Here is a 21311-nt window from a genome sequence, read left to right as displayed (position 1 = left end):
GGGCGCCTGGGTGGCTCAGTCGGTTAAGCATTTGACTTTTTTTTTTTTCGATTTTATTTATTTATTTGACAGAAAGAGATCACAAGTAGGCAGAGAGGCAGGCAGAGAGGCAAGGGAAGCAGGCTCCCTGCTGAGCAGAGCCCAATGCAGGGGCTCGATCCCAGGACCCTGAGATCATGACCTGAGCCTAAGGCAGAGGCTTACCCCACTGAGCCACCCAGGCATCCAGGGTCACTCTGTTCTCGAAACCCTGTCTTTGGTGGGCTTCTGGAATTCCTTTCTTTTGTACTTATCTCCCTGCCTGCTCCTTCTTAGTCTCCTTCACTGGCTCCTCATCTTTCTGTGAAACTTTAAATGTAGGAGTTCCCTGGGGTAAGTCCTTGGACCTCTTTTCTATACTTTCTGTTCGTCTTTGGTGATCTCGCCTACCCACCCCGACTTTCAAGACCCAACTGGCTGCCTGGGTCTCCCTCCAACTCCAGACTTACATATGCCGGTGCCCCCATAGCTTCTTCACTTGGACTGTTAAGAGGCATCTCAGACTCAACTGCTCAACTGTTCCAAACACAAACTCCTCTTCCCCCCCCCCCCCCCGCCATAGATTTTATTTATTTGAGAGAGAGAAAGAGCACAAGCAGGGGGAGCTTCAGAGGTAGAGGGAGAAGCAAGTTCTCCTCTGAGCAGGGAACCCTACGTGGAACTTGATCCCAGGACTCTAGGATCATGACCTGCCTGAGCTGAAGGCAGATGTCCAACTAAGTGAGCCACCCAGGCGCCTCCAAACCCAAACTCCTAATTCTCCTCCCTCAAAGCTCCTAAATGGCTACTCCATCCTTCTAGTTGCTCAGGCCAAAAACTTCGGAATCATTCTTGACTTCACTCTAATCTCCACTTTATCCATCAGCAAATTAGTTTTCCTCTAAGAAAGTATGCAGAACTTGGCCCTTTCTCAGAGTGACTTAAAATGCAAATCAGATCATGTCATTCTTCCATGTAAACCCTGTGAAGATCACTCCTGTCCTGCCTAGAGCGCGATCCTAAGTCCTCACCATGGCCTGTGAGGCTCCCTGAGAGCTGGCCTCCCCGTCCCCCTCAGCCTCCTTCTGCTCATACCCTCAGGATGTTCTAGCTAGCCACGCTGGCCTCCTTGCTCTTGCTCCTTCTGGGTTCTTGCCTCAGGACCTTTGTGTTGGGTTTTCACTCTGCTTGGAATGGTTTTGGCCCAGATACATAGCCAACTCTCTCTCTTCCTTCAGGCCTTTGCTCGAATGTCACCCTCTCACTGAGGCCTTCCCTGACCACAGCACAGCACATGTATGGGTGATAGCTACAAAAATGTCCTCCTGCACTCTCCAGTCCCTTAAATCTTTCTCCTTGGCAACTGCCACCATCTAATGTATTCTGTATTTACTTGTTTTTATTATTCTTCTCCCTCATTAGAATATAAGGTCTCTGAGATCAGGGACTTTGCCTCTTTGCTCACAGTTGTATTCCTAGTCCCTAGAACAGGGCCTGGCACCTAGTGGGTACTCTATAAATATTTGTTGAATGAATAAATGCTAGTAGATGAAGGATGACTTTGGCCCAGAGTGGATGGATATGGTGAAGAGCCTGGGTCTGAGCTGGCCTACCGGGCTTTGAATCTCAGTTCTCTCACTTGTCAGCAGTGACCTTGGCAGCTCAGTTACCTTTCCTGTGCCTTCGAGTGCTTTGTCTGTGAAATGAGTACACTGATACCTCCCAGTAGGCTGTGTGAGGAGCATATGAGATTCTATGCACCAAGCTGCTGGGCTGGCATTCCGAGTCCTTATTTGATTAATGTTGGCTATTTTTGTAGTATACCTTGTCATACTTCTTTGGGAAATGTAACTATGTAAAACACATTTTTAAAAAAATAGCCTGGAGAGAGAAGGAAATTGAGATGCAGACCAGTATGGGGGAATTTTATTGTATTTATGAGGGAAAAAATGGGTCAGAAATTCAATAGGGTTCATTGGATATGATTGTCTTTTGGCTGCCGGTAGCAGGAAACACAGGTGGTATCTTCATCCTCAGGAATTCCTGTTGCAGAAAGAAAGATAAAACTCAATTGAGGAGACCAAAGCTAGGGTGAGTTTGGCCAAGACATGTGGAACTAGGGTGATAGGCACACCAGGATCAGGACAAGCGCTCTGGGTTCCAGAAGAGGCAATGTGGGAAGAAGGGAAGGATCTCATGCGTTCCAGCAGAGTGAACCCAGTCCTAGCCCCATCTCTGCCAACCCACTCCTACTGACATCCTGGATCAATTACTTCCCCTTTAAGGAGCCACCTCTTATCCCCAGACAGAATTGGGTTAGGTCATTCCTTCCCGAACATATGTTCAACCATACCCCTTACATCTCTTACCATTTATCACAGATCACATAATCCAATGTTCAGGTGCTTGCATAATTTCTGTCTGCCTCAGTGAGGCAGTATGGAAGTAAATTCCATGAGAGCAGGGACCCCTGTTGACCTAGGCACTGCTGTACCCTCAGTCCAGAGCTTGGCACACAGTAGCCATCGGATGACTTTTCCAGGGACAGGAGAACAGGTACTTCTGAAGCTCAATTTCCTCACAGGGCCATGAGGTGTACATAACATGTGGTGGGTGTACAAATGGGCCATCTTGCAAATCATTCTCCTCTGACGATAGAGGTATGAGAACTCATTCTTCTGTTGTTTCCTTAGCCCCCCTCCCCGCCTCCCAGAGATGCTGGGATTTGCAGCCCTCGAGCTGGAGGGGGAACAATGGTTGGAGCAGTCTACGGACCCTTTCCCTCCTGCTCTGCGGCTCTGGGAAGTCTCTGGCTTTTAACCTGCAGGAACAAAGCCTGTTTTCTTGGGACTTGGCCCTCCCTGGGGACACTCCACCCTACCCACTGGAGCCTGACAGGAGCCATAAGGCCCGGAATGATGACCCAATCTTAGCATGAGTGGCTGTGGGGAGGCACTATTCTTAGAATTCTAGTCTTAGGGACCTTAGAGGTGATTGGAGCTCCTCTTCCCTCCACCAAACGGGAAAGAAGGAAGCCGTCTTGCTGTGTGCCTCCTGGGCTGGTTCTCGCCCCTCCTGCAGCCCGCCCATCTGCCTGCTGCTTGTGTCTCCACAGGCTATAGTTGGTGAGATCTCTGGGCTCTTGGTGTCTAACTAGGTTGAGAAGAAGGTGAGGAAGCACATGGAGAGCTCTGCTGGGAACAGGATTTGCTTAATAGGTTGGTGCAGAAGTGACTGGCAGAGCCATGCTGGGACACGTTTGTGCTCACAGTTTCAAACCAGCCCCCAAAATACAGCAGAGTTTCTCCACAAACAGTCATGTCATCCCTGAGAAACTTTGTGAAGTGGAGCTCCCTGTGAAGGAGGGAAACAAACAGGTCTGGGGACCAGCTGCTTTGCTTCAGTTTCCCTCCTCTGTAAGACGAGAGCTCTCACTCCTGATCTTCCCTTACACCCAGTGGAACCATGACGGTCAGTGACAGGAGGAACGACTGTCATCTGTCGTCCTCATCTTTCCTTCTCATGAGTGCTGCCCATGCTAGTCTGCCTGAGGGTGTTGGGAGGGGCTGGCATTTCCTTGGCTTTATAGTTTGGGGAACTTGCCAAGGGTTCCAGGGTGTGCCTGTCAGATCGCCCACATCAGAACTACCTGGGACCCTGGCTAAAATTCAGGTCCCTGCTCCCATCCTGGCATTACTGAGTATGTAACAATTTTCGTACATAGACTCTGAGCCTGGCCTCTTGCTTCACGCTGGAGAAACAACAGTAGCCAAGATCCAGTCTCTGGCATGCATTTTCTCCCCTTCCTCCAGTTCTTGATGTGTGTAAGGAGGGACCTAGTTCCGAGTTTGCTTGGCAGAGCCCCAGGCCTTTGGAGAGGTGGAGATCCTTCCCTTTTCCCGGCAGCCCACGGGGAAGGAAGCCTCTGAGGTCCCGGACCGCACACACGCATGCGCACACCCATACTCCTACCTCTGCTTCTGCAACATGGCCGCCAGGGTGCTCTCCAGGGGCATCTGCTTTGCGCCTGCCCACATACTGTCCACCTGACGACCGAGCCGTGCCTTTGCTCCTTGCTCCCAGTTTTTCTCGCTAGTAGATTAGAAAAAGAGCAACAGTTGAGGTTGCTCTTTGGGTAGGATGTAGAGAAGCCTGGGAAAGGCCAGGGTGAAGTAAATAAACAAAACAGGTGGGTCCCTATGCCTCCTCCAAAATCTGGTGTGGACTCTTCCACCAAACTAAATCAGACTCAGCAACATTGAGGGAGGGACTTAGTAGTGAAGAAGTACGGGTATTTGCAAAGTATCTCCCCACAGATTTCTTAATAATTATGAAGGGGAAGTATTAACTGGACGGAGGAGAAAGCTGGCGGACATCTCGTTAACCAAGCAACTAAAGTTACCATCACCAGTAATGGGGCAGATGGACACCACCTGCCTCCTGATACGGTGAACCAAGAAGGACCCAATATCACTGCTGTGAACGTGTAACCGGAATCTAATCACGACGCAACATCAGGCAAATCCAACACGAGGGACGTTCTATAAAGAATAGTTGGTCTTTACTAACACAAAATGTCAATGTCATGAGAGACTCCAGAACTGTCCAGAGTAAAAGAAACTAAAGAGAAAGGACCATTCCGTGCAACCCACGATCCTGGATTGGATCCCAGATCAGGAAACTTAAAAATCCCTACAAAGGACATTTGGGGGAAAACTGGTGAAATGCATATATGTACACTAAGTGCTAATTATGCTGTGATTATGTCCGAGAAGTTTCTTTTGTTAGCTGTTAGCAGGCACCATGCAGGAGTATTTAAGGGTAAAGGGTTGTGATGACTGTGGTTTACTCTCACACGGTTCAGTGAAACAACGTGCACCTGTGTTTGTGGGGTGTATTGGCAAATAGGATAAAACAGTAGTAATTGTTGAAGGCGGGGGAGGGGATGTGGAAGTCCATTATATTACTCCTGTGACCTTTCTGTAAGTGTGGAAATTTTCCAAAATAACAAAAGGTACCGGCTGTGATGTCAGGCTCTTTTGATCCGACATTATTAGGTGTGTGTCCTTTGGACGCTATTTAACTGTGCTGTGAGATGGGAGTCAACAGCGCCTACTTCATAAGGTTGTTACAGGTAGGAAACTGGGAGAACGGCTGATTCTTGTGAGTCCAGCTCTGTCCTGAGGGCAGGGAAATGTCCCAGGGCAGAGCCTTGGTTTCCACCACAGAATCATGTCAAATGGTTAACCACCGTCAGTATTACTATGGGAGACTTGCATGGGAAGAAGCACAGTTGGTGTTCAGCGATCATTTTGTGGGTAGAGGGAAGCTAGGGCTTCACATTATGGCCTTGCTGCTAAGGCAAATCTGGAAGCGATAGATGCTGTGCAAAGGGAGGGACCAAATGTCCCTCCACCCTCTGATGCATCGAGACATAGGGAAAAATCCCCAGGCCGTCTGCTTACCCCTGCTGGCGGCTCATGATGTCCTGCAGTAGCTTGCGGGCTGACAGCTGGCTCAGCAACTTCCGGTAGTTGTTCGTGAAGATGGCGTCTGCATACCGAGGGACTCTATATGGAAGGAGTCGGAGGTCAGAGGGTGGGGTGGCAGGGTCAGGTGAGGAAACCGGGAGCTGTACTCATCCTGTTCCTGTAAGGTTCTTCTGCCCGTTGCCCTGTCATCCCCAGAGAGGGTAGGACCCAGACTGGGAGGCTTCTCTGGAACTCAGGGGCAGACCCCTGAGACAGGCAGTGGGGGGGCTGCTGAGGAGTTGGCTGGAGGCCAGCTTAGAGCTCTGTTATGCACTCCCTAAGACATCCCCCACTAGGTTGCAGGGATAGTTTGGGGACATTGGGACATGGGCCCTGGGGGCAGGATGGCTTACCTGAGGGGCAGGGACGGTGGGGAAGAGTGGGAGTCACTGCTGAGAGTGAGGATCACCAGGAAGAACACCCAGAGCAGCATCCTTCACCCCTGTGGTGGCCCCTGGACAATGACAGAAGGAGAAGGTCAAGTGTAGCCATAGCCACGGGGATGCCCTTCGCTGGCAGGGCCCAGCCCTGAGCTTGGCTCTATGCAAACCTTAGTCCTTGTCCTTTGGAAGCTGTGAGATAGGAAAAAGGACCCAGACTCTGGAAATCAGACAGACCTGGGTTCAAGTCCTGCTTTTGCCAGTCACGAGCTCCGATCTCATTTTCTGCATCTGTAAAATGGGCATGATAAGCTAGCTACCCTCCTGATTCCACAGTGTTGGATGGAAAATTCATGATATTTGGGAAATTGCCCCAATATCCTCCCCAATGTAAGGCATTGTTGGTGGAATTCAGGCCTCAGCAAGGGATAGGGGAACCTTCCCCTGGTCGTCTAAGTCAGCCACATCCACTGTGGCACCGACAGCAGCTCAGGCTCTGAGTCCCACAGATCTCTCAGTTCATAGCTGGGTTCTACCATCGCTAGCTGTGTGGACCAGGAAAAGTGGCTTCTCCTCTCTGGGCCTCAGTTTCCCTACCCATAAAATGGAGTCTGTTATACTGACTGCATATGGTCCTTGTCAGGGTTCGATGAGATGAGAGAAGCCTGGAACATAAGGAATTCTCCAAAACACTTGCTGCTGTGACCTCATATCAGACTCACTCAGGGTGCAGGGCTCCCGTCCTGTTCTGTTCTGCGTGAAGTCAGAGGGAAGAGAAAGCTATACATCTCACTCCAGACATTTCCATTCCTCCAAAGGATTTTAGCCTTAGAAGAGACCAGGGAGCCTGGGGAGCCAGTGCGACAGAGTCATCTAATAGATCATGTAATTACCCTTAATTGGGGCCTGCTGACATCGTGCTCTGCAGTCAGGGGGGAAAGCCCGCCTCAGCGGGGGGGCCGAGCCTCACCTGGCAACTCAGACCTGCCCACAGCGAAGCTGGGGTGACTCAGCTACCTAGGAATTGGGTCTCTGCACTTCCTACGCCCCCTCCTCAGCAGGATATCTACTCCATGGGGCTACAGGCCCATGTGGGGGCCCAGCCAGTGCAGAGAGGGGCAGGGACCCCTCCTTTCCCAACATCACCCCGTGACTTTCATTTTCTCTCCTGGCCTGTTCAAGAGTGATTTCCAGCAGGCAGGGCCAGCTCTGGCAGGATCATCTTTCCTTTTCTGGGCTTACCTGCCCTCTTAGGGCATCACGTCCCTTGTACCAGACACCAAGGTCTTCGCTAAACCAGGCACACTGTGAGACGCAGGGAACCATCTGTAGAGATGGCTCAGTACAGCCTGAGACCCTGCACCTCCAGAACTGGAGGGAGCAGCCCCTCCTTGGTGTGCACCCCCACCACTCCCTCCCGCCACCAGCAATCCTCCAGTTCCTGCTCATATGCCGTCCGCCAGTGAGTGACAGGGAGCTCACTACCTCTCAACCAGGATGTACTATTCTCAGCCAGCATTTTTTAAAAAAATAACATATAATGTATTATTAGCCCCAGGGTACAAGTCTGTGAATTGTCAGACTTACACATTTCACAGCACTCACCATAGCACATACCCTCCCCAATGTCCAAACACAGCCACCCTATCCTTAACCCCTACCCCCCAGCAACCCTCAGTTTATTTCGTGAGATTAAGAGTCTCTTATGGTTTGTCTCCTTCCAGATCCCATCTTGTCTCATTGCCCCCCTCTACCCCCAACAACACCCCACCCTGCCTCTTAAATTCTTCATATCAGAGAGATCACATGAGTGCTCGCTTCGGCAGCACATATACAGAGAGATCACATGATAATTGTCTTTCTCTGATTTCTTTCGCTTAGGATAATACCCTCTAGTTCCATCCACATCATTGCAAATGGCAAGATTTCGTTTCTCTTGATGCCTGCCTGCTCTTCTTGTTGGGAAGTTTTTCTCACCATGTCAAGTGCAAAGTCCCTTGTCCTGCAAAGGTGTGTTGAGCTTCTACCTTCCTCATAAGGACTGGGGCTACAGAAAGCATGAGAACGTGACATCTGCCCTCTACCCCTTGCCCACATCTACCTGCTGGGCCACCGCAGCTTCTGCTCCTTCCTCCACAGAAAAAACCCTTTGCTCCCCAGACGGAGGATCTCAGTCTTCTGTCCTCCGTCTCACGCCATATCTCATCTAGCCCTCCCTTCTCCTTGCCCGGTCCAGGCTGTCTTTCTAGCAATGAACTTTCCTAAGCACGGAGATCTCTGGAGGTGAAGAGAGCCCCTTGACATGAGTCCTACACGAGCACCTTTTCTTGTGGTCCCCCAGCCCCTGTGCCCCCCTGGTCCTCACAGCCCAACCTCATGTTCGACCTCTGAAACAGGTATCACGGTCTTCATTTTACAGCTGAGGAAATGAGCCCAGAGCGGGGAAAGGGTCTTTTTCCATGGTCTTCCTTCAAATTAGTTTTGGAGTGGGCACTTCAGAATGGCCTCACAGTCCCCAGGCCAGCAGCCTTCCTCCCGCCCCTCGAGGCAGCCTCCCAGATACAATATCCTATTCACAGCACTCCCTATTCATGGGCCCTGCAGAATTCATCACCTGCATGTGGGAAGCATTCTGAAAAAAAGGGAAAGCTTTTGTTCTTTCTCATGGGGTCTCTAGGGAAGAAAAAAAGGGAGACAAACAGGAACATCTGCACCTTTTCTATGCGCATCCAGGGGTTTCAGGGAGTTGAAAATAACCAGATAGGAGGGCAGACTTTGGGGGGCCAAGTCATAGTAAATTCTGTAACCCCCAGCTTATTCAGAACACGGCTGAGCAACCCTGTTGTCTGGAGGCACAACATTTGCTACAAACCATGTACCCCAGGGATGGGTTCTGATGCCATCACAACCTCTGGGCTAGGAAAACCCAATCCATAGCATTACAAAGTTGCTCTGGACAGAGTTGGGACACAACAAGAATGACCTCGCTTATGGTTCCATAAGGGTAGAGACTGTATCACCAAGAATAAAACAACTCCTGCCAGATGTATTCTACATGAGCCGTCTCCAGAGACAGAATTCCAGGGAATTAAGTGGAGCACAAATCCAAGAAAATCACGAAAGACTCCTCGATGGCTCCAAGGGCATTTTAAGGTTTATCATCTATCGCTATGAGTATCAGCTTTCTGCCGTGTTTACAAATGAATTCTGTGGTTAGATCTATTTGAGGTCATCTGGAATCGGGATAAATGAGCACTCGATCTACATTTGCTGGCACCTCTTGCCAGCCTCTGTGCCAAGAATGCCACAAGAGTCCTGCAGATGAGGCTTCATCTAATGACAGTCTCGAGTGCCCACTTCTGAACCCCGAGGAAGAAAATCTTTTTTCCCTTTCCTAAACATTCTGCTTTGTAATTTAAAAACGTTGAAGCACTGACCTCTTGGTCTGGTTTATCAAATGTTTCAGCAACAGCTTTCCAAATGGAAGGAGATCTAAGTTTTTAATGAGGAAGCCTCTTGCACTGTCACTCAGAAGAGGGACACCACCACCTCCTTCCAGAAAGGGTTTGAGGCGGCTTATGGTGAAAGGCACAAATACATTGAACCTTCCAAGCATGTATCAAGAGACAGGCGAGGGGTAATGGAGCCCTTGCTTTAAGGGCAGATAATTGCATCTGAAACCTTGAGTAAGGAGCGCAGCTGCCATTGAGCAAAAGCAAAACGTTATCAATTTCCAGGCAATTATGTTGAATGGGTTCGGAGCAATAGGATGGGCAGTATTGATTGGCATAGCCACTTGGCTCCTTTCTGATCTGCAGAACCCCCTTGTAGATGGGCGACTCTAGCCAGCTCATGTCTTGCCTCAGACGTCTGCCTGCACACCTGTGCGGGGGAGCCTTGACCTTGTCCACCGCCAACGGACACTGGGAACTCGTCTGCCTGCCTGCCGGCCGCTTCCCCAAGGTTGAGACACCACCGATCCAAGACAATCTCAAAGTGGCGCCAACCATCCAAAGCATGTTCCAGAGCCCCTAACTGGGGGTCTGCGTGTATTTACTAGTTCACAGGCAAAGAGGATGGTGGTGGCCCTCTTGGACTCGGTTTCTCTGAGTTGGTGAGAAGGTCAACCTTTTTGCCCCATCCAGCCCCAGCCCCCAGGGTCACCATCTCTCACCTCCGATGTGGCAGGTGTCCCTCTGCTGTGAGGCACTGTTCCAGCTCCCTGGACCCCGGGCTCGGCGTTTGCTCAGGAGCTGCGAGGCGCTCCCACCATTTATACCTTCATTTTCCTAAGCGTCATCCGCGTCAGAGAATCAATTACCCACGAGTCAACCAGAAGACCGTTCGTAGCATCACACTGACAAACCCTAATGGGCGAAGAGGTTTTTTCCCCTTGCAAATGAAGACTTGTATGGAACTTTCCCTTTATTCTGGTAGGAATGGCCAGAGCACAAAGTTATGATCTTATTCTGAGGTGAACGGAGAGTAAAATGCCGTTTCTCTAGTAATTGGAGTAATCATCTCAGGGAAACACCAAGGGTTCACTTATTCTCTGAGTTAAATGTGCCTTTTAAAAAGCTGAGATAGGGGGTACCTGGATGGCTCGGTGGGTTAAGCTTCTGCCTTCGGCTCAGGTCATGATCTCAGGGTCCTGGGATCGAGCCCCGCTCTCTGCTCAGCGGGGAGCCTGCTTCTCTCTCTGCCTGCCTCTCTGCCTACTTGTGATCTTTCTCTCTCTGTGTCAAATAAATAAATAAAATGTTAAAAAAAAAAGTTGAGATAATTCTGTGCAACTTTATTTCACGTTAGCATAGCTCCTTAGCGAGGAGCACTGTTTGTTTGCCTTATTCGGTTTACGCCAGCTGAGGCAGCGAGCTGGGGGAGTAGCTGCTGTCAGGTGTCAAGACGGCCACGAACGGGTAACTGCCTCGGAATGTGTGAAGTGAGAGGAAAGAGTTGGCAAACCTTGGGAGGGTTGCTGTGTTTCCAGACTTCTGTGAGCCTGGAGCTGAAGAATCCTCAAGAATGACATCAAAGCGTGTGAGGCAGGGGCGCCCGTGTCCCCCGCGGCTGTTGAGGAGGAACGGAAGGAGCGCTAAGCTTCACCCGCGGCCCCTCCTGGGTCTGTCAGTCGCGACCTCTCTGACCCTCAGCAAGCTACTTCTACCCTCCAGGCCTCCGAGAGCAGCTTTCAAACTTAAAAAAAAAAAAAAAAAAAAAAAAAAAAAAGGCATAGATCTTTCTCTGGAAATCTTTTTCTTCCTTTTTAAAGATTTATTTATTTGAGAGAGAGAGGGAGAGAGAGTGTGTGTGCACTACCGCGTGAGTGGGGGGAGGGGCAGAGGGAGCCGGTGACAAGCAGGATCCGGAGATCATGACCTGACTGGAAATCCAGAGTCGGGGCTTGACCCCCTGCGGCATCCAGGTGCCCCTTTTTGGAAATCCTCAACGGAAGTGCAGTATATAAAGCAGATTTAAAACATGAGACTGCTCCGGTTGAAGCAGGGGAAGTGAAGACTCCCTTTGGCGGCCCCTTGGGGGGAACCGGTGGTTACTGAAGGAGCCTCCATGCAGGATTTTGTGATCGTTCTTCTCAGCCTGCCCTGCGCCGGGTTCTTGGCACAGAGCACACATAGGATGTTTCCCCACAGAAGCAGGGACTGAGCCAGGCTGGGCACAAAGTGGGACTAAGAGTGGGCAGACCGAGCGGTGGGGAGCCCCCCAGCCCCAATACAGTAAAGCTATCTCAGGGAACAAAAGGTGGGGGCCGCACCGACGTGAGCAGCTAGAGTAGACACCAGGCCAGAGAGCAGACGACGGGCTCAGGGAACAGGCTGGAGAAGCCATGGGGATCGATGTTCAACCTCAGCTGGAGCTTGGCCGCTGGCCAGGCATTGTGCTGAGGCTTCAGGCTTGTTCTCAGATTTCTCATCTGTAACGTGAGAATGATAGGGCTCAACTGATAAGGCTTTTGGGTGAGGATTAAATGTGCCAGGGCTTCGGGTACGGACCTGCTCTAGAGTGAGCATCAAGACTGAGCTCTTACCATTGTCATTACTGTACTTGGAACAAAACGAGAAAGCAGAGACATGGAGGGGTGACCCACTTATCCACGGTCACCTAACTGGACAGGGGGAGAGCCAGGACATGAGCAGAGCTTTCTCGCTTCCAGATTTAGTGCCCTGCACCAGGCAAATGTTCTCCTAAGGCCCTTCCTTGGCCTGCCAGTTCTTCTACTCTTTTTAAAAAAAAACTTTTAACAGTTTTATTGAAGTATAATTCACACACCTTGAGAGGCACTAGTTTGACGTTATGGTTCAATGAGTTTTTGTCAGTTTTTAAAAAAAATTTTAATTAATTAATTAATCAGAGAGAGCACAAGCACAAGCAAAGGGAAAGGCAGGCAGGTAGAAGGAGAAGCAGGCTCCCCACCGAGAAAGGAGCCCAATGCGGGACTTGATCCCAGGATCCTGCAATCATGACCTGAGCTGAAGGCAGACGCTAACCCAACCGAGTCACTCAGGCGTCCCAAGTTTTTGTAAGTTTATAAAATGATGCCACTATTACACAACCCTGTTTAGAATACCTGTGTCACCCCACAAGTTCCCTTCAGCCCATTTGCTATTAACTCCCACTCCAACCCCAGACTCAGATAACCACAGTTCTGCTTCATGCCTTTATAGGTTTTTCCTTTGCTACAAAGTTCAACTGAATTATGGCGTCATATAGTATGTAGTCTTTGGTGTCAGGCTTCTTCCACTCACCCTCATGTTTTTGAGATTGGTTCGTGTTGATCCAAGTGTTCACAGCCCTTTCCACTTTACGGCAGAGTGACATTTCGTTGTACGGAAGTCTGACAGCTTGTTTACATATGAAGGACATTTAGGCTGATTTCCGTTTATTTCAGGGCCTATTATGAAAAGATGCCGCTGTGAACACTCGTGTGCAAGACTTTGTACGAACGTGTGCTTTTTTGTTGCTCTTGGGTGGTTATCCAGGAGTGGAACTGCCGGGTCCCATGGCAAGTGCATGGTTAGCTTTTTAAAGAAACCGCCAAACTATTTCCCAAAGTGGCCGTGACATTTACATTCCTGCCAGCTGCCATGGAGAGCTCCTCAAGCACTTCTGAAAGGAGCTTTTCTCTATCCCACAAACACCTCTGAAGCACTGAATTAGGCCCTCACAGAACTCGCTGCACTGGGTGTTCGTTCGTCTCCGAAGGTCTGGTCCTATTTCTAACCTTAGGGGAGGGGGATGGACATTTTCTTGGGCGCTCAAGGACAATGGCACATGCTTGTCTTCAGAGAGCTGTAGGGGGCAGGTGTGTGAGAAGCTGAGTAATTACTTCAGGTGGGGAGATCCAGAGACAGACACACTACGAAATGTTCCCAGAATGGAGAGAAAGGAAAAGTCAGAGCGAAGCCAGGAGAGCATCAGACAGGACCAGAGAGAAGCGTGACTTGGGAGGCAAATGGATTTGGATTGGAAACGCAGCTCTGCCACTTGCAAACTGTGATTCTGGGCGAGGGGTTTAATCTCTCTGGGCCTCGGTTATCGCATCTGTACAATGGAGGTGATACTATCTGTCCACCCAGAAAGGGCAGCTTATCGTGAGGATCAGAACATGTCTGAAAAGTACTGGAAACACGTCGCAAGAGGCGGCTGTTACAGGAGTTCTGAATAAACAGAGCTCGGAAAGCTGGGTAAGGTGGTGGTGAGGAGATCCCGGAGCCTTCTGGGATGATGGGCTTCTTTTGTAGTATATTCTCAAACCCCTTGAGAGCCTAGCCCCCCACCCCCATCGTCCTTATCCTCTGAGAGGCGGTGGGAACGCCTTGCTCGCCACAGGCTTTCTTCCCAGGACCGGTTTTAACCCAGAGTTAATTAGCGATCATGCCTGCGCTAGGGGCTGGGGACTTGAGCTGTGGAAAGAAAGAGCCCCAGAGAAAGGCAGGCTCTAAAAGGCCCCAAAAGGCTGGGGCAGAGAGGCTCCGCCTGGAGAGACAAGCCATGCATTTGTGTGGTCAATTTCCAGTGTGTTGGAGCCAGCCACTCAAAGAGGGCGGTGGGCCTGGGTTGTGGGGTGGGGGTGGGGTGGGGGACGGGTCATGGTGGGGGGTTTGTGGGGGAGAGAAGGGCAGAGGAAATTGACAAAGGGGGCCTGTTTGAGGGCCTCAGAACCTGCTTTGTAAAAGCTGCTTTCATCGCCCTCCCTGGATGATGGCAGCATTCCCAGCCCAAGGCCAGTGTGCCGGGAAGGGGAGGCCTGGACCCCAGACTCCCGGCTTCCCTTGACACTCCCCACCCAGTGTGCCTTCTAGGCCTGTTTTTATGGAATCAGCAGCAGGAGCTGTCGCATGAATGCTCGTGAGTGTTATGTCAGGGTGAAGAAACCAGGGTAGTGGCCTCAGGCAGAGTCACCTTACGTTCCTGAGCCTCAGTTTCCTCTTCTGTAAAATGGGGCTAATGGGGTCCTTTCTCCCACTTCATATCTTACACAAGGAGAAGTGCCTGTGATTGGTTGGTGATCCAATAACCATCAGAAGTTCATCTCTTTCTGGAAGAGTCTGTATTGGGGAAGGTCATTAGGAGAGCTTTTTTGGAGAGGGGAGTCGATTGCATTTAGCAAATCAATTAAGCAATTCTACGTTGCTTGGAAATGTCACTCCCTTAAGTATTTTAAACTTTCCCCTTGCTTGGAATCCTTGGGCCTGCCCCAAGGGAATTATGAATGTTAACCAGGTTGGTTTTCTGGGTTGGTAGAGGCAGTGCGGGTGTCAGGCAAGGTGGCACAGGAGGCAAGCTCTCCCCGGTGCAGATCTGACCAATCCTTATTTTATTTTATTTTCTAAATATTTTATTTATTCATTCGAGAGAGCATGAGCCAGGGGGAGGGGCAGCAGGAGAAGGAGAAGAAGACTCCAGCTGAGCAGGGACCCCCCCACACCCCAATGCAAGGGGGGCAGCATCCCATGACCCCGGATTCATGACCTGAGCCCAAGGCAGACGCCTAACTGAGCCACCCAGGCGCCCTGTGACTAGCCTTAAAAGACCTCGTTGGATCCCACCTTTCCAAGAAGCATTCCCATACCCTATTCCTCCCTCCTGGTCTTGTGCTGTGGTCAGCTGATTTTATATGTGAAAGTGTCTCCTTTCCTGAGACACTTGGGATGTCTACAACCAGACCTGATGAATTTTTGAGCCCCCTAAAGCTTTCTTTTCCCAGCCTTAGTGAGATATAACTGAAATACATAAAGCTTTCTAATCTAGGTACGGTTCCTAGACCAGCAGTATCAGTATCTCCAGGGAGCTTGTTAGAAATGCAGAAACTCGACTCCACCGCAGACTGAATCAGAGGCCAAATCCTCTTTGTTCCAGGTTTTTAAAGGCGTCAGGCTCCTAAGATGGTCTCTGAAGGCCCCGTGGTTCTCTAAACAGGGAGGAGGGCCGTTACCGCAGGTAGCCAGGAGGTGTCGCTGTTCCCCAGTCATTGGGAATGTCAGGCTTCCCTACAACCGCCAGATGTCCCCCCCAGATGAGGGGTTTTGTTTGCGGTGAAATCCAGGAGCACCGAGGGGTCCCGGGCAAGTACTTCTGTCAGGCGGCCCCCTCCTCAGCCACTGGGACCACCTGTCTTTTTCTGCCCGGATCCTGCCCTGGGTTCTCAGCTGTGTTTCGAATTAAGGAAGGCTGTGTGTTCGGCAAGTTCAGCCCCCGCCCCAGGATCCCCAGGAGAAAGCCCAGGGGAGAAAACCTACCATATGGCGGTTTCCTCCAGCCTGACTCATCAAGTAATAACATAGGAGGGGGCGTCTTTCTGGTGGGAGGCCCCTTCTCCCTTGGAATCTGAGTTGGAGGAACTTAGTTGACAATAAGACCTGCAGACACAGCCAGAGGAAGTTCCCATTATTTGACTGTGTACAGGAAAAACCCACAGCCTGTCTGGGACTCCACAGTTTCCAATTTCCCATCTGAACTGGGTGCCCAGTGTCAGAGCCAGGCTGTGGCATCACTTCCCCTCCACAGTTCTAATGCAGCTATCGGAGCTCCATGAGTCCTGGAGGCAGCAGACCTGGGCTCCAGAGTCAGGTCCAAAGACCAGAAGCAGAGCCACTGATCTCTCTCCAGGGTAGAAGTTTCCAGTCTGGCCACGTCCGCCTGACCTTTCCCCACCTCGTGTCATCTGGCCCCTGAACACCGAGGCCTTGGAGGTGGAATGCGGATCAGCCTCCACACCCAGCCTCACCCTTGGAACTGGAACTCTCCTCTAAACCCCAGAATCCACCCCTAATCCATGGCTGACACCTGGCTTCCTGCCTAACTTCTGTCACTCCAGCCCCTGTGTCATCCCCATTCACCCCCACCAGATCCCTTATAGGAAGCCAGTTGTCCTGGATCTTGAAACTATAGCCGTAATATCTCTTTGATGCTTAACTAAGTGCTAGTCATATAACATACGCGATCTCCTTCAATAACCTTAAGGGTCAGGAGCACAAAGTGGTGGCATTTCAGGGTTGGAGCCATTGGATAACTCTCAGATCTCATTCAGATAGTAAATGGGGGAGCCGGGGCCCTGGAGCAGTGCTTACCCCCCCGCCCCACCCTGCACCCCTCACTCATCCAGCCCCCAGCCTTAGCATCTTAAGGCTGATCTCTGCCAGCTCCCCTAAACAGGTATCAGATTTCCCTTTGAGCAGTATCAGTAGGGTCTCTGTGGACCCTGTGAGGTGGAGTGATAAATGTAGTAAGGATTTCCCATGGCCGGTGACAATGGTGGCATTGCACTTTTCACATGCGCTTGTCTTGGAGATAGTTACATTTCTTATTAACATCCGAACTTTGGTGGTTTCCCCAGTGAGCTTGGAACCAGAAGTCCCAGGCTTACATCTGACCCAATTCCCATATCCTTCTTCAGGTTAGAAATAGACTCAGGCATGCCATGAGCATTTCAGAATATTAATCAGTGGTGAAAATTCATCACTAATTTATTTGCATATTTCATCATTCATTCAGGCTTTCATCCATCCTTTGATAATTCATCCATCAGACAGCAATGTAATTATGCCCGCTGGGTGCCAAGCATTACGTTTGGTAGCCAAGAGCCAAGAAATGGTAAGATACAATTCAAATCAATAGCTATTTCTCCAGTGTTTGCTGTGGGCCGTTCCCTGGGTTGGGGGCTCCAGGTGTTCTGTGGACTTACTGTGGTGGAGATTTCATTCTATCTAGGAAGGAAGGCCGGCAAACAGATAACCAGATAGGGCGCGATACCTACGGTCTGTAGGAGAGGTGTGTGCCGCGTGCTAAAGAAGCAGAATGAGTGGGGATCTGTTCTGCTAGGGCAGAGCAAAGGCGGCAGAGGAGATGACATTTAAGCTGGGCCGTGAGGAGAAGGGAAGGAAGGCTTACTACAGTGAGAGCAGAGGCCAGGAGGCACGGTCATGATCAGTGAGTGACAAGTTGTCTGGTGTGGGTAGAGTGAAGGTCCTTGGAGCTTTGCATGCATTGCACCTGGACCCCCACTTTCAGTGGTCTGGGGCTAGGGTTCAGGGTTCTGCTTTTTTTTTTTTTTTTTTTTAAATAGGCTCCACGCACGCTTAGAGTGGAGCCTAACACAGGACTCGAATTCACGACTGTGAGCCAAGATCAAAAGTAGGACACTTAACTGACCAATCCACCCAGGTACCCCATGGATTCTACATGTTTAACCAGGACCCTGGGATGATTCTGATGCAGGCGTGAGAGAGCACAGTCTGAGAAACCCAGGCCTGCAACTTCTTTGGCAGGCAATATAGAAAATGATTCTGGAACAATGCGTGAAGGCCCAGCTGTGCAGGGTGTCAAATACCATGCTTCGGAATGTGGGCCTTTTCTCTTCTCGGGGGAGAGAGCCCCATGGGAGGCTTTTGAGCCAGCAGCCCGGTGGGGGTACTAGAAAGCAGAGTGGCCACAGGGAGGGAGCCTGGCTAGGACGCTTTGACAGCCGTTCAGGCCTGTGGTTCTGAGGGTCTGAGCCAAGACCCAGCAAAGAGGTGGTGGGGAGCACATGGGGCTGGATTGGAGAGGGGTCTGGAAGATGGGACCACTGGGCCGGGGGTAGAAAGAACAAAGGAGGTGAAGGAGGCGGAGATGTTGAGAACGAGCTGGGGGCTGGGGGGCGGTTGGGTACTGGGTACTCTGGGCGGGGGCAGGTTGTGGGGAGGAGCAATGAGCTCTGATCTGCACGCAGTGAGCTTTTCGGACTCAAGGGGCTTCCAGAAGGAAGCATGTAACAGGTGGTTGAATCAAGTCTGGAGGTGGGAGCTGGGCCAGGGGCCAGTGAGGAGAAGGAAGCCAGAGCTGTGGATTCTGGGTGGGATCTTCGAGAGAAGCACACTGTGGGGCACGTGGCAGCAGAATCAGAAACAGTGGTCCAGAAGATAATTAGAAAAGAACATTGTTTGCTGTCAATGCACGACTTCTGTTTTGCAGATGGGAAAACCAGGACTAAGACACATAAACGTCTTGTCTTTGGTCACTGTGCTCATCAGGGTGGAGCCTCAGGACTTTGAACTTGAACCTCTTTTTTCTTTTTCTTTTTCTTTTTTTAAAAAGTTTTATTTATTTATTTTTGAGAGAGAGAAAGCGAAAGACCGTACGTGGGGGAGAGGGGCAGAGCAGGGAGCCTGATGTGGGACTCAATCCCAGGATTGTGGGATCATGACCTGAGCCAAAGGCAGACACTTAACTGACTAAGCCACCCAGGTGCTCTGTACCTGGTCCTCTTCGGCTTCAGCCTCCATGCTGTCTTCTCTGGGGAGACTCCAGGAAGCAAAGCACATCCCCAGAGACAAAATAAATGGATTCATAGACTGGGGGTGGGAGGATGGGAAAGACGCAGCAAAAAGAACTTGCAAGAGAAAGGTGGTAGGAAACAGTATATTAAGGGAGTCGTATTTTTCTTTATCTTTCCCTACTAGCATATTTTGAAGCAAATCCTAGTCCTCTTATCATTGCACCCATAAATATTTAAGTATGTAATCTCGAAAAGATAAGGGCTCTTTCTTGAGCATAGTCACAATACCATTATCACACTTAAAAAAAAAATCTAACAATAATTCCTATTAAGTGAACCTACTGAGGGCAATTTGACAGGACCTCAGAACAGAAGCCTGGCTTGCTTATCTTGAGCCGGTATTGTCACAAAGTCATGATAAGGAATTTACATTTTCCCAAGATAATTACAGAGAAGGCGAAAAGGGGATTGGAAATGTAGATTTGAGAAGCTTGTCAGGGCTCTGGAAAGGAAATGTTATAAAGGGAGGGAAAAAACGGTCTGGAAAGATTTGCTGAGTACAAAAGAAAAGAATCTTCTTTCTGACTTCCCTTTTCCTCGCCCAAAGGCCTTTAGTCATAAATGTGAAATAGGAACCGGGTCTAAAGTGAAACCAAACAGATTAGAAATAACACAACGAGTAGTTGCAAAATGCAACAAGACCAACTTCTGGGGCTCGCTTCCCACCAAGGCTCTCCCGACTGCTCACTTCAAAGCAGAGGACAGCTCTGCTGCCATTCAGAACGCTGGCTCCTGGGAGGTCCTGCAGATTGTTTATTAACTGCCTTACTAACTGGACTCTGCCCTTCTGCTCAGCATCGGGAAACCTGGATTCCGGGTTCAGCTCCTCGACAGAGTTGCTCTGTGACCTTGGACAAGTTACTGCCATTCTCTGAACTGCTCTGCAATGAACGCGAGGGTGTGAGACCCCAAGATCTCAACGTTCCCTTCATGGTCCAAATTCTCTGGCCCAACGAACACCTAATGAAATGTCCCTCACGCCCTGGGCTTCGGGATCTGGTGTGATGTTACCCTGTATCAACAACACGCTTGGATGACTCAGTTGAACAAACCCATGGAGACATGGAGCGTTTATTACAAAGATCCATGCTTCCCGGGCACCCAGGGTCGCACTTGACTTGGAAGGAAATCCAAGAGGTGGCACTGTGGGCGCTCTCTGGACACCAGCGGAGGGTAGAGGGCAGGTGGGAACTGCACAGAGCCATCGGCAGATGGAGCCCACTGCCTGAGGTCCAAGGAGCAAATGGTAGAAATAATTTTTTTAAGGGACAGCCCGTTGTTCTCTCTATGGCAGGTAAAGGTGCTGATTGATGAATGGCAACCAGGGATTGGGGGTCGAGATGGCCCTAAAGGCAAGTGGTGGTGAGAAGCTGTCCTATCATGGTGCCACACGCTACCGGCATTGTGGGCCTGACCTGGGGAGCCGCATTCGAGCAGAGACATAAGAACCGAGGTTGGAGGGAAGCCACAGGAAGATACACAGGAACATAAACCAAAATGGGCAGGGAAGAAATAATTCGGATCCCTCTCTGGGCCAGAAGAGCAGCCCCTTTTCTGAAAGCCTGTCCCCTGCCACCAGCCCCAGCTCCCCACAGGCACGAGCCCTGCTGGGGTGTGGCAGCCCTTGCTCCAGAGGCTGCTTCCCATTTTCTCAGTTCCTCCCATGTGCTCTCTCTTTCCCATGACAAGGTTTCTGCCGGAGCCCTGTCCTCTGCTGGGAAGGCAGCTCTCTCTCTCCTGGTCAACTTCGGCTCAGACTGTAGCTCAGACCTGCCGCTTTCATGAAGCTCTCCTTAACCTCCCAGTCTAAAACAAACCATGCCATTCTTAGGTCCTTACACCATTATGTACTTTATTATTTTTTTTAAAAGATTTTTGAGAGTTTTTTTTTTTTCTCTCTCTCTCATTTATTTGAGAGAGAATGAGAGCAAGAGAGATCACAGGGGAAGAGGAAGAAGCCAACTCGCCGCTGAGCAGGGAGCCCAATATGGGGCTGGATCCCAGCACCCTGAGATCATGACCAGAGCCGAAGGCAGGTGCCCAACCGACTGACCCACCCAGGTGCCCCCACCATTATGTACTTAAAAAAAAACAAAACAGCACTCACCACTATTACAATTTCCAAGTAGTTTTTTGATCCTTTTAAAAATTTCCAGGGGCGTATGGGTGGCTCGGTCGTTAAGTGTTTGCTTTCGGCTCAGGTCATGATCCCAGGGTCCTGGCATAGAGCCCCATATCAGGCTCCCTCCTACACGGGAAGCCTGCTTCTCCCTCTCTCTCTGCCCCTACTTGTGTTCCCTCTCTCTGTGTCAAATAAATAAATAAAATCTTTAACAAAATAATAAAATGAAATACAATTTCTAGAAATAATTTCACGCTTTTAGAAAATTTGCAGGAACTCCCATAGACTCTTGGTCCAGAACCAACACTTGTTAACATATTGTCATATTTGCTTTATTAATTTCTCTCTGTTTCTCTGTGTGTATGATAGATTATATAAGTTATATGTACAAACTACATGTATAGCTAATATATATACGATTGTTA

The 21311-nt window shown here is 50.1% G+C and overlaps 1 protein-coding gene across 2 annotated transcripts; it reads right to left on the bottom strand.

Annotated features, from left to right (window-relative positions):
• Positions 1-1922: 1922 nt before the first annotated feature.
• On the bottom strand, positions 1923-20972 carry GHRH (growth hormone releasing hormone). Of its 2 annotated transcripts, none has more exons than XM_032350719.1 (5): positions 20872-20972; positions 5903-6002; positions 5484-5588; positions 3991-4110; positions 1923-2061 (listed from the first exon to the last, which is right to left on the bottom strand). In XM_032350719.1, the coding sequence occupies exons 2-5, from the start codon at positions 5980-5982 to the stop codon at positions 2052-2054; spliced, it is 315 nt and encodes a 104-aa protein (XP_032206610.1). In that variant the 5' UTR covers positions 5983-6002; positions 20872-20972; the 3' UTR covers positions 1923-2051. The 2 variants fall into 2 exon arrangements, with proteins under 2 accessions (XP_032206610.1, XP_032206611.1); XM_032350720.1 differs by lacking the exon at positions 20872-20972 and adding an exon at positions 10104-10184.
• Positions 20973-21311: the final 339 nt, after the last annotated feature.

Source organism: Mustela erminea, chromosome 7 (genome assembly GCF_009829155.1).
Source record: "Mustela erminea isolate mMusErm1 chromosome 7, mMusErm1.Pri, whole genome shotgun sequence".
Taxonomy (NCBI): Eukaryota; Metazoa; Chordata; class Mammalia; order Carnivora; family Mustelidae; genus Mustela; species Mustela erminea.
This window is presented reverse-complemented; position numbering and strand designations above follow the sequence as displayed.